The following is a 13,834-nucleotide window of genomic DNA, read 5'->3' as shown; positions in this document are numbered from 1 at the left end:
TTGGACTCGTCTGTTGCTCACCTCGCTTCGCTCGTCTCGCAATTTTCAGAATCGTCCAACAAAGTAACACTTTCAGTCCTTGGCATACAAATAGCTATTCTTTATGTTCACCAAGTACATTCATGCACTTTTAAATCAAAATTACCTCAACTTAAAATCTTATGTTGATAACTTGATCTTTCTCATCCTCTGTCGTGAAATGTCGACCACGTTCGGCATACGAATTCGTGCATCGAGCGCATGGTGAGTTGAGCGCACATTTGCAGGTATAAACTTAACCTAACCTAACTTAATTTAACCTAACCTAACCATTCTTAAATTATAACACTTTTTGTGGAGAATTCAAAATACGCAATTTTTTAATTATTTTGAAACTAATACCAAAAATGCACTAATTCTTAGAAAAAATAATTTTTGCTATTAATTTTTGGTCAATATTTTATATAATATTGAACATTTGCTTATTTTGGAAAATCTTAGATGTTGCTGATGGTTTTTCGTTTTATCTTAATGATAATAATTATTCAAAGTACGTACGTTTGCCCATCTCTGAAACTCACTTCGGCAGATCAAATTTTCTTGTGCTCTCGTAGAATGATCCTTCGGATTCGACACAGGTAGTAAGCGCTAGATGCACGAAATGTTTTCTAAATGTGCCTCGATGCACGTGCACTCCTCGCACCCCACCGGTTATACCACAGTTGCTTCTAAAGCACTTTCATCATCAATTGCACGTTACAACTGTTGAAGACTTTGTTGTTTGCTCAAAACGGACCTCAAATCATAGCAGATCATAGCGCGCACAACAAATTGGCGATACTACTATTTACTATGTGGTAGCAGAGAAACAACTGTAGCCTGAGCTTACTTGGTTCAATGGACCTATTAAATGTCAATGGAGCGAGATAGACAAATAAGATAAGAGAGGTTGTCTCAAAAATAACGTCGATTGCCAATAATTTTAGCCCAACGTTCAGCAAGGTCATTGAGACCTTCGTAAAATCATTCTTTGGTATTAGATGCAAAATATTGAATTTTCAACATCACCTTTGGACTCAATTTTTTCCCAAGCAAGAATTTCGCTTAAACAAACCTGGATATTTCTCCGATAAAACCTCATACATTCGCATCTGCTATCCACTATTTGCCACGGCATGGATAGCTCGATCATCGAAGTATACTAAACCACCAAACATACAACAAGACTTTCCACTTGAATCTGACGGGTTCTGGTAATTGTCCTTTGTCAAACCACTGATTTTCTATGTTCGGCTCCACTTTTAAGCCATTGTCAAGAGAGGGATGGGGTAGAGTCGTTATTCGTTGATTAATAAGAAGTGATGCGATTCCGGGGATCTGCCTACTCCATGCAACGAATCACTCCTTTTTTGGTTGATTCTAAGAACTCAATTTGCCTACTCCTTGGAGTTTCACCGATAAAAACTGAAAAAAAGTGATTAAAATAGAAACCATAATATTTTAATCACTATATTTTTACAGCTTCCATTTCCTCGGTGAAATTTCAAGGAGTAGGTAGATTGAGTTCTTGGAATCAACCAAAAAGAGGTGATTTGTTGTGTGGAGTACGGAATCTGGTCACTTCTTATCAAATGACGAATAACTGCTTTATCTCCATGCCTCTCTTTATAATAGTGGAAGCCGGAACGTTAAGAATTTTCAACATTCCAACGCTGTTCAACCCGTGAACTTAATTCTGTTGATTCATAATCCTGATCTCAGAAAATTTTCCGAACAGAAAAAAGAGGTTCAATTCAGGATAACAATATTAAATTATCAGTTATTTTGGAAAAAATCAACGACCAAAAAAATGGCTTTCTACAATTTTATCACAAATTTTAAAGTCAAAATCGGCAGATACAAAGAAAAATATTATAAATAAAAAAAAAGATTTTTTTTCGAGATAAATGAGTTCATGTACCGCAATTCCAAGAATAGTCATTACTAATTCTAAGTATTATGAAAATAATAGGTAATTCTCACGTAGTTCATCTCTTAAAATATGAATCAGTTATTCGAAGATTTCAAAGAATGACTCAGAAGTTCAATTCGATAAGCATAATCACTGTGTTACGTAGATACTTTTGGAAAGCACCAATACAAAGTGTTTCCATAGATACGTAAAATAATAAAAATAATATAACTAAATAATCGCTACTCTAATTTATGTAACCATATAAACAAGAACATGAAATGTTGAAATCTGTCTGTGTTACAACTTTGAAGGCTATTTACAAGTGGTAAAATTGAGAATGAGTCAGTTAAGGATAAGTGGGGACGTCCATTGATTTGAATTCCAAGAGGAATATCGAGATATTTCAGGTAAACGAAAAGGTAGTCCGAGTACATAATGCAATTCGTGACGGGTTCATTAAGAGTTTTACCTGGTATTTAGTACCTAATCCACTTTGTAAAGTTGGAAAATCAAAAAATTTGAACCTAGAATTTCTAGATCCTCAAGATCACATTTTATTATAAGGTACCTACGGATTGAATAATATAAAATAGAGAAATGAATTTTGAAAATTAGCGTAAATAAAAAAAGTCGTAATTTGTAAAATTCTATATAACATAATAATGCACAATTGCAATTGGTTAGGTAAGGTTAGGTTTGTCAAATAAAAAAACAGAATATTAATTTGTGAAACAAGTCTCTTACAGATACAGTATTTAATATTTTTTCTCGTTTTTTTATGTGTTTTGTTATATGTTTAGAATGTAAAATATTTTTTACTGAAATATACTGTAAATATATATTTTATTTTTGTTTTTCATTTCATAATTAAAATTCCTAGCTGCATAATCTTGTTGTCTAATCTTCATGACAACCACGATCACGAGTTGTAACGTTGTAACAATAGCAGGTAGTTGGCGCACGCCCAAAATAACTGATTTGGGAATATAGATATCTGGAAAATGGTCCGACAGCTTCCTTTTTCATTATTACAACGTGCTGTGCCACAATTCCCAAATTTTTGACCGCAAAATTTTGTCATCGGTGGTATACGTTAATTGCAAACCAAATGTAGTACTTTGAAAGATATTAATTACATTTTTAGTTATTATTTTGAAGTGGGGTCCAACCAATTTTTGGTTATAAATAAATATAAAATAAATATCATAATTCACACAAATTTTGCAAATTAGTAAAAAATTTTTAGGTTAGATTATGATCGCCTTTTTTCATGATTTCTTTGAAACGTTGCGTTGTGTGAATTTCACAACGATTTAATGAGTGTATAAAAATTGGTTAATAAAAATATTAATACGAGTAATAATATGATTTTTTTATCTATCAAAAATGTAGTGATATTCTTGTTTTCAAACTTAGCTCTTATTTTTATGTTAAACGTAGAGGTAAATTGAACAAAAAATTATTGAAAATATCAATTTTTCGAGTTCTTATGACTAAAAATAGCGTAGACCTCCGTTCAAAACATTCGCCGCCTTTTGTTTTGTTCATAAACACCTCGTAATTTAGCCCCTTCACCTACAGCACTGTACTTTAGTGATTACATAAATATACGCATATCATGTTTTCATTCTGAACTAAATAAAACAAATCCAAATCCTGTGTTGTGGAAGTCCTACTAATAAACCATTGTAAAAACATTAACGACCTAAATTCAAAGTGATATTTTTGTTTGCGAGACGAAACCACACACAGATACTTTTGAAATATACGGGGTGTTACTGTCGCACAACCCGTATTGACTTCTCCCATCGTTAAAGTATACCAACCACATGATTTTCTAAAGCTAATCTTTCGAATAACCCTGTAAAATATTTTACAAGCATGTTTTATTTAGTGGGTGTGTATGGCGTGAACCTACTGGAACCGTCATATGCCTTAAATCTGCCATACAAAATACAAATGTTATGTTAATGGATTTTTTGTCCAAAAAAATATGTAGGGGAACCGAAAATCATTAAAAACACATATCAGAAACTCGGATACACCATAAACCATAAAGTTTTTATGGATTGTGTTCTTCGAAACAGCGCGGTTACCTTACAAAAAAATAAAGAATTGAGCGTTGGATTTCATGTACACATGTAGGTCGGTTTCACTTACTAATAGTCGTTTCTAAAAATTTCCTAACAACTTGATTTATTCAAAAGTAATCACGGTTTGTACTCCTTCAATCCATCAATTTTTTTTCTAATAAATATCGTGCCGATGCATTAAAAAACTCCAACGATATCTTATAATTCTTATACTATTACTTGATGGAATTTTTTAATTATATATCATTAATACTTTGAGGTTATATTAAGAAATGAGCTATTGTTTAATTTTGTTCAAATTCTTAATAAATATGTCTCGAACGGATTCTAGGAAATATCATAAACAAACAAAATTGTTCTGTGATCCTCGTTACTTAACAATTGTTTTTATTTCTAAGTTGAAGACCCTTCAAATTGTACGGGTACGTTGAAATAACCTCTTTAAAATATTGTTTAAAGTCCTTATAATTGTATGATAATATGAGTACAATCGATTTGTTATGTGTATTTAAGTTTTCTATGACAATAGGCGGTTGAAACTAGTACTCTCATAACTCACATCGTATCGTTTAAGCTTTTGTTGATACTCTGTTATAGTTCTTCCAATATAAATTGCAGATTATAAAAACCCTTGCCGGCAATATTGTTTGATCTACCATAGGCGTAGATACCTCATTATATAAATTTATTATTTTTATAAATACTTTTAAAAATATGTATATCTTGTGCGAGAAAGTAATAGTTGAAAGGCAATCGAATCATTATAAATTGGAAGGCATTATACAGCGTTATTTAGACAGATGCACTTAATTTTAATCCTACTTGGACTTTGGAAAATCATTATTATACGTCGTTAACTTGCTACAACTGAATATTAAATTATAAAACGTAAATAGACGAGTAAAATGTACCTGCCTGTAAGGGAGTTTGATTTAAACCCAGTACCAGACGTGAACTGATCCCTTTTTGTACCCCATTAGTTTTATTTTCTGGAAAACGAAACTTCCAAGCAAAAATTATAAAAGATAATAAATCCTTTACAAATAAAACAGAAGAAACAAAAAACATTTCAAATCCAAAGTATTTTTATAAATAATCATGGTAGTCAGAATCGTCTGAACTAGGTCATCACTTGATTGAATAGTGAAGGGTTGTAAAGGGGTTGATGCCTGATACCCACCTGCTTCTTTGATAACATGTTCAACACAGTTTTTCCAAAACTTTTGGCGGTCTGCTGCTAGAACTTTCTTTACGAGCTCTACAATATCTACAATATGCAATAGTAAGGAGGTAGTCTGAGAAGAATATCACCCTATTTTTTGTACAGCTTGTCAATATAATACATTTCTTCTAACTGTAGACCTTTAATAACAGTAAGCAGTTCTTTGTTTGTTGGGCCTTTCTCCACGAACGATCCTTGACGATTCGGTTATTGCCATCCGTTTATTCAGTTTTTTGTGTTTAAAACCACATGCTGTCAAAACTTGACGCAATGTTTCTAAACTGGAATAATTGTATTCTGGATAATCTTGAGTAGCTTTGTCAACTGATTTCAGTTTTCCTTTACATATTTTTCTGTTTTGTGAATGATCCACAGCAACCCATTTCGTGACTACTCGTTAAATGGAAAATTTATTTACTCTGGTTATTTCAGCAATTCTTATTATGATTGCATCGTCAGATTGTTGAATATTTTCCTTTTTTATTCGAATATATTTAAAATAACTTGCTGTGTTTGTATATCTTAATATTTATTATTAAATTCATTATTCTCACTACACTGTACAATTTCATTGTATTCATTAGCCCATGGTCTAAAGAACATCATATTTCTATTTATGAATTAAATTAATCTCACCAAGCCACGCCAATGCTTATCGCAAAGTTTCTGGCGGGAATATTTCGAAAAAATTGTCTACACACGGTTTCAGCCAATAGAAATGCATTTATGTTTACGATTCGTTGTTTTCATTGGTAAAGAGTGGAGATGAGGAGTCCACGTGGACTGACGGTTTATTAGATGTTTACCGAATTTTATACGGTGAGTAAACATTCTTTTTCATATCTTAATTTGGTATGAGTGCTGTGCTTATTTATGAAATATTCATTGTTCTTCGCATAATTCATCTGCAATTGATATTGAAAAAACTATACAACGGCCCGTGTTTTTTTGAAGATAAGTTACTTGAATACGTTGCCAAATAAAAACAAATAAGAAGCAGCTATAACAACGGCAAATAAAACTGTTTCATCATAAGGGGATTGTTACGTATTCATCGGATGAAACTAACTCCCATATAAATTTTCAGTTAGGTTTTTATCAAATGATAGGTAAAAAGGGATAAATAAATATACAACAAAAAGTACAGTATCAAATATAGCAAACTATGGAGGGTAGATGTATCATAAAGTGTCCTTCCACAATAATTTAATTAGAGCCTCTTTAATTCACCATGACTTTTCGTAAACTATACCCCGTGTTCAGGTACATCGTCTATCAGCTGATTGCGGATTCTAGCCCAAATACAGATTTAGATAACAGTTTATGAACGTTCTATTGAAGAGTTCTTTATCATACCTCTATTGATATTAGCGCCTATTTGGTTGAATTTTGAAGTATAATCATCGTTTACAAGCGGTTCCTTTTTATCTTACAGCCCTCTATGAGACGGCTCTCCTCATCTCCACCCTCCATACTACAAATTAAATAATTAATATATATATATATATATATATATATATATATATATATATATATATATATATATAAATATAATTAATAAATAAATAATTTATAAAACGTAACGTTTCTGTTCTGTGGCATCTATGGGAGGTCGAGAGAAGGAGGGGAATAAATAACAGTTCAAAAACCTTCCAGAATGGCGCTGGTGTGGACAAAGGGTAAAGAATGAATGTAACAGTTGTAGGTGAATTAAAGAATACCGAAATACCTTGTTTGACCCAATTAATTCATTATTGAAAAGTTCAACGACTTGCGTAACCTAAAAGAACTTTACCCTAATGCTAATGTGGCGCTACCCTTATTTAAGAATTTTCGACTAACACTATTCATATACACAGCACTACAAAAAATATCAATTTAACATAAGTAATATTTTTAATTCCTTAAATAACATCATAATTTTTTTTTCAACTTTTTTGTAATAATGGATGATTTTTTCAGGGTGAAAAAGTTGTGATACAGAGACATTTGAGTTGAATACAATAAAAAGATCTCTAATATAAATTGAGTAAGATACAGTTTTTTTTTCAATTTTATCATTATATGTGTTGGTTTTCGAGGGTTGAAATACATTGATTAAGGTATAAATAGAAAGAGAGAAGAAATGTTTTTTTTTCAACTTTCTAAATGCTTTAACTTTTATTTTATCGAATTTTGACAGTAAGAGGTAGTTTTCACTCCTTACAAAAATTTGCACATATTGGTATATGGTAGATTTTGAAGTGAATAGAACTCAATTCCAAATTTTCACGCTAATCCCTGCGTCTTGCTGGAATTCTGAGGTGATACCATATCTTTCCGTTGTTCACTGGACTATATTGACTTTTTCGAAAGAAACGTTTATAGGACTATTACGCACTTAACGTGGGTTATTTTTCCAATCGTAGATAATATGCTACTTACAACTCTTGATACGTAATTATCCAACATGTTTCCAGAATTTTTTTCTAATTATTTTAGTATCTTCTATTTTTGAAACAACAAAAATTATGTTCCTCTTATCTGCATTCTCTCGTAAATGTGATGGTATATCTATCGTTACTGTTTATTGTTGTACAACATCATTAACTTTTAACTTTTTTCATGTTTTAATTTTTTTGTCAGTCGGTTTTATCGTGTCTCTTATTTTGATTCAATGACTTAGGTGCCTTGTTCATTGGAAATTCTCTTATCTACCATAGAAGATGTTTATCGCAATCGTAGCCGAAGCGTATGAAGAACATTAAACAGACCATGACAAAATATTTAAAAATATGTTGCCCTCTGTATGGGAGACTCAATGCTGACAACTAATTTAATTACGAAAATATCTACCTTTGTTAAAAGCTATTTATGATTGTTCTTATTAAAACTGTAAATATACTTGAAGACGTTTTTGATTTTTTCTTCTCTCACTGCTCTCGTCAACAAAATGTATGCTTCTGTAATTACAGGATTGCCATGTCTTGTCGCTATCTTCTCATTATCACATCAATTGATAAAATTGTCATGTGATAGATTCGCTACAATTACTTCACATCATTCAAAGAGGGGTAAACAAATACGGTGTCTGTGTCAAACTGAATAATATATATAATGTTGTTTCGCTATGTCTTCGTCCTATTTATTATTAAGTATTGATAATAAGTTGTATTATCAAGCCAAAATAGAGTTGATACGATATATAATAAAATAAAATATATAAGGGTACGTAATGGAAAATATAACAGACGAAGCGTTTTTCTTAGCGTTCGTGGTTATGACGGATCCGTACTCTCACTCTCGATACGACTCTTAGAGAGTGAAGGTGGGACGAATTCTGGCCGTATACACTCTCCATTTATTTTATATTCACGTCCTTTGACTCGTATCCGAAAAACCTATGAGAATACGAGCGCAACATCCACACTTTCGCACTCTAGTTCCCTCGTGCTGACTCTGAATTAAGCTTTACAACTAACGAGCGAAAATATCAGTTGGTTTCGCTCTAAACTTTCTAATCTTACTTATTATAACTCGACCATCCTAGTTTAGCTTTCGAAATTGAGATTTTCCGAATGCGCAGTGACAAACTCCGCCCATCGTTACCTTTAGCATCGTAAAAATTCCTGTGACGTAGTCAATTTTTTATCATTACTTTTGAGATGCTTTGATTTTACTTTAAAGTAAAATATTTGTATAGAATAAATACTAAAAAGTTCAGTTGATTATTTATTAGCTTGCTCTAGTAGCAACGTATATACGAGGGTTGTCCATAAAATAAGGTTCCCAAGGAGCTGCGAACGCTAGGAACGCTGTTAGCCGGGATTTGACGAAACTGGCGTGTAGATTGGCTCCTTTTATCCCAGTTTTCACCCCGACGAACTCTCTACAACGTTCATTTTTATCTTGATAGCCGCGAAAGTAGGAGCATTCATTTCATTCTCACGCCAGCTACGAATTACGCTCTGTGACTCGTTTTTTATGTGCAAAAAAAGTTCCTACGATGGACATTGATTCTCGACTGTGTGATGTCTATGGGGAAAAGTGTATGAGTGTGCAACATGTGCACAAATGGTACAGAAAATTCAAGACTGACGTACAAATTTGAACACACTTGGGAGAGACGCATTTCATAAACGACGAAGAGATTTTAAGTTACCTTCAGGAAGCGGCGACAAAAAGAAGATGGCACACCACAAAAATGCGTTGATCTAAACGGCGAAAAATAGTCTAATCTTTTCAAACTCGTATTAATCAATGTCAATAAACATGTTTTTCATTGTGAAAATTTGTTGGGCATCTTATTTTATGGATATTTTTTTATTTATTAAATTATCTACGCCTCTGTGAGCGTAATTTTTATTTCCGGTGAATAAATGATCTTATGTGCGTTTTCGCTGCATTGCTGTATGGTATTAATTATAATTACTCTAAAATAATTTGGAAAAATCTAATTTTAACTCATGTTAAGTTCTGAATTTAAATATATATTACTGTCCGATATAATTAAGAAAGGAATTTATATACAAAAACAACAAATTAAATACCAGGGTACTTCTTAAAATTTAAAGAGATCCATTTATCTGATTTAAGCATAGATACACAAAACCATTGATACGAGGTATACTTAATAGTTTTAAATTTTAAAAATAAATACACAAATGACACGACTCGTTCTTAGTCCCAAAATTTATTTTATCATTTTTAGATTAGTTAATTACGCACAAAAATATAAAGTTATAAAGGTATAAAGTTAGCTTTTGTGATAGTTAAAGTAATAATACTCATTTTTAATGACACTAGGGTGTTAAAAAACGATCAAATGTTTAAATAAATAAACCAACGATAGGCTATACTCCGAATATTACAAACAATTTTTGAGACACCCTCTAATATGTAGTCATTTTATTTAAGACATAAAATACAACCAAAGACTTCTTAAGCTCCTTATAAAGTCTAAGAAGCGTATTTTGACTGTCCTGTATCTGTATATCCGTATTATCAGTGCTTACGGAATAGCAGAGTGGATGGCTAAGCACTATATTCAATGGTCATTGCCTATAAAAACCGAACATTTTATAGAAAAACAAAACGTGAAATTAGAGCTGAGTTTTGAAGCCACCTTTGCGTATTAAGTTAGGTTAGGGAAAACATGATGGAAGACTATATTTGGAGTTTATTAAAAAAAAATAAAACCGTATATTTCAAATTTTCTCCACTATTTCGAATAATTAAAATAACAAACATTTTATTTGAATACGTTCATTTTTAACCACAAATTTTGAAAAATAATCAATCTATCTTTTAGATACAAAAGCAAACTTTCTTTTTTTATATATTTTTTATCTAATTATGACCTATAATATGGAAATTTCATGTTATAAATTGAAATTTTATATAGATCCATGTTATTTCGATTCAATTTTTCGTTTTAACTATGTCGATTAACTCTAATTTTCGTTGTTTCAGATCGTAAATTAGTGAGAGACAACGACAGATACCCCACAGTTAGGCTAAGGTTCCCTGTAGCTCCTCAAGGCAACGTAGAACTGGAGAGCGCTGAACTGAAATTGTTAGTACCACCACAGTTCGAGGACGTGCCCAGTCCAAAAGTTCAAGTGAATGTAATCTTAGGTAACCGAAGAAAAGAACTCATCAGAGAACGGACATTTTATCTCTCTCAAGAGGGCCCAAAGTGGTGTACTGTAGATATAACAAGTGCAGTGGAATCGTGGTTGCGTGGCGATGTAAATTTAGGTTTAGAATTAGTGTGCTTGGACTCCAATTGCAGATTAGATCCGCTAGAAGCAGCAGTAACTAGTCTAATACATACTCCTCAATCAAGAAGAGTTCGTAGAGAATCTCCGTATGAACCAAAACATAAAACTACATGCAAGGACACGGGTCCTAAGCATAAATGCTGTAGACAATCGATGAATGTGACTTTTAGTGAATTAGGATTGGAACAGGAACAAATAGTTCGCCCTCAAGTGTACGATGCAGGCTATTGTACTGGGATGTGTCCCCCTAACTATCTTCATTCTTACAACCATACTTATATACAAAGTATAATGCGACGAAAAGAACGGAGGAATCATAAAGCTTATAGGAAAGTTATACCGAAAGCTTGCTGTGCTCCACTAAAACTATCGTCGGTATCATTTTTAGTAATCGACCCAGACTATCCAACGACCATGGTCATGCGACTATGGGAAAATATGGCAGTGGAAGAATGCGGGTGTTCTTAAAGTTAAAAACGAAAAGGGGGGTGATTATTGTTGGGTAATCTATTTATATTTTTGTACGGGTTACGCACTGAACATTGTTAGATTTTCACTGTGATATAATTTTATCTTTTAATTTTTATCGCCACTCAAGTAACATTTTTAGTACGTTTAGTGACATATTTCATAAATTACATAATTCAAATTTCATACGTGTGTTTTATGGTATCAAACTAATCAATTTTACATTTGAATTTTTCATTGTATTTCTGACAATAACGTGAAAAATAATCAATTACCATAAATGTATACTAGACAATTTTGTCTGATTAATTACTTTCTTTAAGAAACGAATTTTCAAAATAATATTCAGGAGATTAATTGATAAGTTCCTGGTATGATAGAAAAAATAAATTTTATATAAAATTCAATTAAATTCATTTGAAATACTGTCCTGGATAACTGATAGTCAGGTCTGGACTTTACGTAACTTATTACACGATAATAAAATTTAAGCCAGTTTTTACACTATGTAGAAAGTTTGCTGGTGTCGCCATCTATATTTCAGTCCTGGGACTTATTAAGTAATGTTCTAAAAAAAGATATTAATCAAATTATATTCACGTTTTGGATATAATAGTATGATAGGTGTATTGACAATATAACGAAATTTGTTGAAAAGAAGTTATCGGAAATTAAATTCACACAATATACAAGGTGTAATCAAGTAAAACAATATTTTATTTAAAACAAAGTATGGGGTTGGCAACTAAGTACTTTCGCTTTTTACTGCTAGAGAGCGTTGCTTTGTTTTATGAATTACTTGTGTTAGTGCTGTAGTTTGCTGTTTGTCACGTGATACTGGTCACATTGACGTAACTTTAGAAGCCAATGATGCGTGATTTTTATTAACGCTATTAGTTGTGGGTTAATTTTAAATTGAGTGTAAAAACGAATATTTTACTTTTTTATTTCCGTTAAGGGAAGAAAGCTACTGCGGCTCACAAAGAAATATGTCAAGTTTATGGTGCTGAGTGCTTAACAGATTGCACGTATCAGAATCAATATAAAAAATTCCGTTCTGGAGATTTTTCCCTCAAAGATGAGCAACGTTCTGGTCGACCAATTGAAATTGATTATGACTAAATCAAAGTTATAATTGAAGAGGATCATCTTATAACTGTTCTAGAGGCTGCATGTATCAATTGAAAAACACTTAAAAGGTCTTGGGTTAGTTGAGAAGCTTGATATTTGGGTACCTCACGAATTGAAATAAATTCATTTAACACAAAGAATCTATATTTGCGATATGTACCGTAAACGAAATAAAATCCATCATTTCTTCTAAATAATCATCATTGGTTGGACGGTTCTGAATCTGGTGGCCAAAACGGATAGTATAACGACCAAAAAGACTTATGGCATGACGCATTTCATGATAAATAAACTGTTGCACCAACGTTCCAATACCCTCTTATAATACAGGAGTTTTTAAAGACGATGAGTCACTGATTTTCCATTCGGAAATCTTCATATTTGAGGTTATGAAACATACTAGTAATTAATTGCTGAATACATTCACCATACTTTTGGTCACACCTCGTACATACTGTTACCATTAATTATAAAGAAAATTGTTTCTTTTAACATTGGTGAACCTCCATAGTCAAGTGGAATTTTAAATAGGTCTGCTTTAAACACGATACAAGCCCCACTGACTGAATTTTGATATTTTCTATATTTGAATAACTTTTTGCTTCCAATTAACAATTTCGAAAAATATAGTATGTGGCCAATTTTTCTAATTTGGAGCGCCATATTTTTAAAAATTCTTATTATATTATATTCTATTATAATTTGGGATATTTACCCGATTTATAAATTCTTAATGTTTCGAATTATGATTTATTTCAATCATAGACGTATATTGACTACGGAATTTAGTTAAATGACATTAGATATTATAGTTTTCAAGCCTTTAGCTACGCCACTGGCTACTGCTGAAACAATTTGTATTTACTGAAAACTGCTATGTATCCAAGAACGAGTTTTATTATTGGCTAAAATTTCATAATTAGTGAAATAAAACTTTGACATCTTCTATACATATTGGGCCTCAAAAAATATTTATACTAATTTATTTGCAAATTTTATACTGTTGATTTTAGCATATGTTATATAATCTATAAGAAAATCAGACTGCGCAGAATAGTTATAAAAACTGTATATTTAATTAATATTAAGTATCTTTTCAACGTAATTGTAGAATAATTATTGTAAATAAACTGTATATTAACTGCAAATACAATTGTCTCCAATATATTAAGCGATACTGACTGATTTTGTAGAATAATGAGATTTTTCTTAAAAATGTTACTTG

The 13,834-nt window shown here is 31.8% G+C and overlaps 1 protein-coding gene across 1 annotated transcript in view; it reads left to right on the top strand.

Moving 5' to 3' along the window:
- LOC130451073 (univin-like) overlaps positions 1 to 13,567 on the top strand; it is a 61,595-nt gene extending 48,028 nt beyond the window's left edge. The window contains exon 3 of the mRNA XM_056789871.1: positions 10,700 to 13,567. Within this exon, the coding sequence (XP_056645849.1) occupies positions 10,700 to 11,478 (779 nt within the window). The 3' untranslated portion in view covers positions 11,479 to 13,567. The remainder of the gene's footprint in view (positions 1 to 10,699) is intronic.
- Positions 13,568 to 13,834: the final 267 nt, after the last annotated feature.

Source organism: Diorhabda sublineata, chromosome X (genome assembly GCF_026230105.1).
Source record: "Diorhabda sublineata isolate icDioSubl1.1 chromosome X, icDioSubl1.1, whole genome shotgun sequence".
NCBI lineage: Eukaryota > Metazoa > Arthropoda > Insecta > Coleoptera > Chrysomelidae > Diorhabda > Diorhabda sublineata.
This window is presented reverse-complemented; position numbering and strand designations above follow the sequence as displayed.